The sequence below is a fragment of the Pteropus medius genome, unplaced genomic scaffold, assembly GCF_902729225.1.
Source record: "Pteropus medius unplaced genomic scaffold, Ma_sr-lr_union100, whole genome shotgun sequence".
In the NCBI taxonomy this organism is placed as follows: Eukaryota; Metazoa; Chordata; class Mammalia; order Chiroptera; family Pteropodidae; genus Pteropus; species Pteropus medius.
The window spans coordinates 13,670,794-13,671,752 of NW_024349804.1; the positions used below are offsets into that span (position 1 = coordinate 13,670,794).

The 959-nt window shown below is 67.4% G+C and overlaps 1 protein-coding gene across 3 annotated transcripts in view; it reads right to left on the reverse strand.

The window, feature by feature from the left end:
• Positions 1-456: 456 nt before the first annotated feature.
• Positions 457-959, reverse strand: part of HGFAC (HGF activator) — an 8,302-nt gene continuing 7,799 nt past the window's right edge. For all 3 annotated transcript variants that reach the window (XM_039838020.1, XM_039838019.1, XM_039838021.1), the window contains one exon: positions 457-704. In XM_039838020.1, coding sequence (XP_039693954.1) covers positions 522-704 — 183 coding nt within the window. In that variant the 3' untranslated portion in view covers positions 457-521. The remainder of the gene's footprint in view (positions 705-959) is intronic.

The window sequence follows — 959 nt, forward strand, 5'->3', positions numbered from 1 at the left end:
ACCTGTAATACAAAGTGACCCCAAAAGGGAGGGGTAGGGGAACCAGTACCCAATTTTGCTCCCCCAGACCCCAGCTGGGGCTCCCCAATGGCCTAACAAAACCCAGAAGGGCACAGGGGCCCGCCAACGCTGACAGAGCCCCTGCCGCATCGGGGAGCACAGCCCGGGGGCGGAGTGCACGGTGGGCAGCCGGCGCCGGCAGACAGCTGACCCCCACGCGGACTCCGCCCGTCCCCTCGGGAATGCGAGGGTGGTGGGACACCAGGCAGCCCGCAAACGCGCGTCACCCCGTAACAGACCCACACTCGGCACTGGGGGAAGAGGGTCACGGGGAGCTTGGCCAGGAGAGAGGTGTGGTGGGGCTGGGGGTGCAGTCCTGGGGGTCAGGGACGCAGGCCGGGGCGGGCCTGGGAGGGAAGGCCGGGCGGGGCAGCAGGACAGGCAGGGTGGGCAGCGTTCTTGGGAACATCTTTATTGCCAGCAAGCAGGGACCGGCTCGGGGGCCCCATGCCCTGGGGGGCTCAGGAGGGATTCACAAGCCGCTTAGGGGGCCAGATCCGGTCGCTGATCCAGTCCACGTAGTTGGCCACGCGGGTGTAGACGCCCGGCTTGTTGAGCTGCCCACAGCCGTCACCCCAGCTGATGGTGCCGTACAGGTAGGCCACACCGTTCTTCTCACAGGCCAGGGGTCCGCCAGAATCCCCCTGTGGCAGAGGCACCGGTCAGAGCTGGGAGCGGGCTTGGGGAGACCCAAGGCTCAGCCCCCCACCCCCCGCCTCCCTTACCCCTACCGAGAAAGCCCCGGAAAGCATCTCAGACACATCCCTCTGAGGCAGGGCTCCCCGGGGCTCGGGACCGATGGCAAAGGTTCTTACTTCCAAGTGAGGGAGGTGTCCCACCCTCCCGGACCTCACGGACAGGAAGCCCACCCTCCCACTGCCACTGTGACAGGTCTGGCC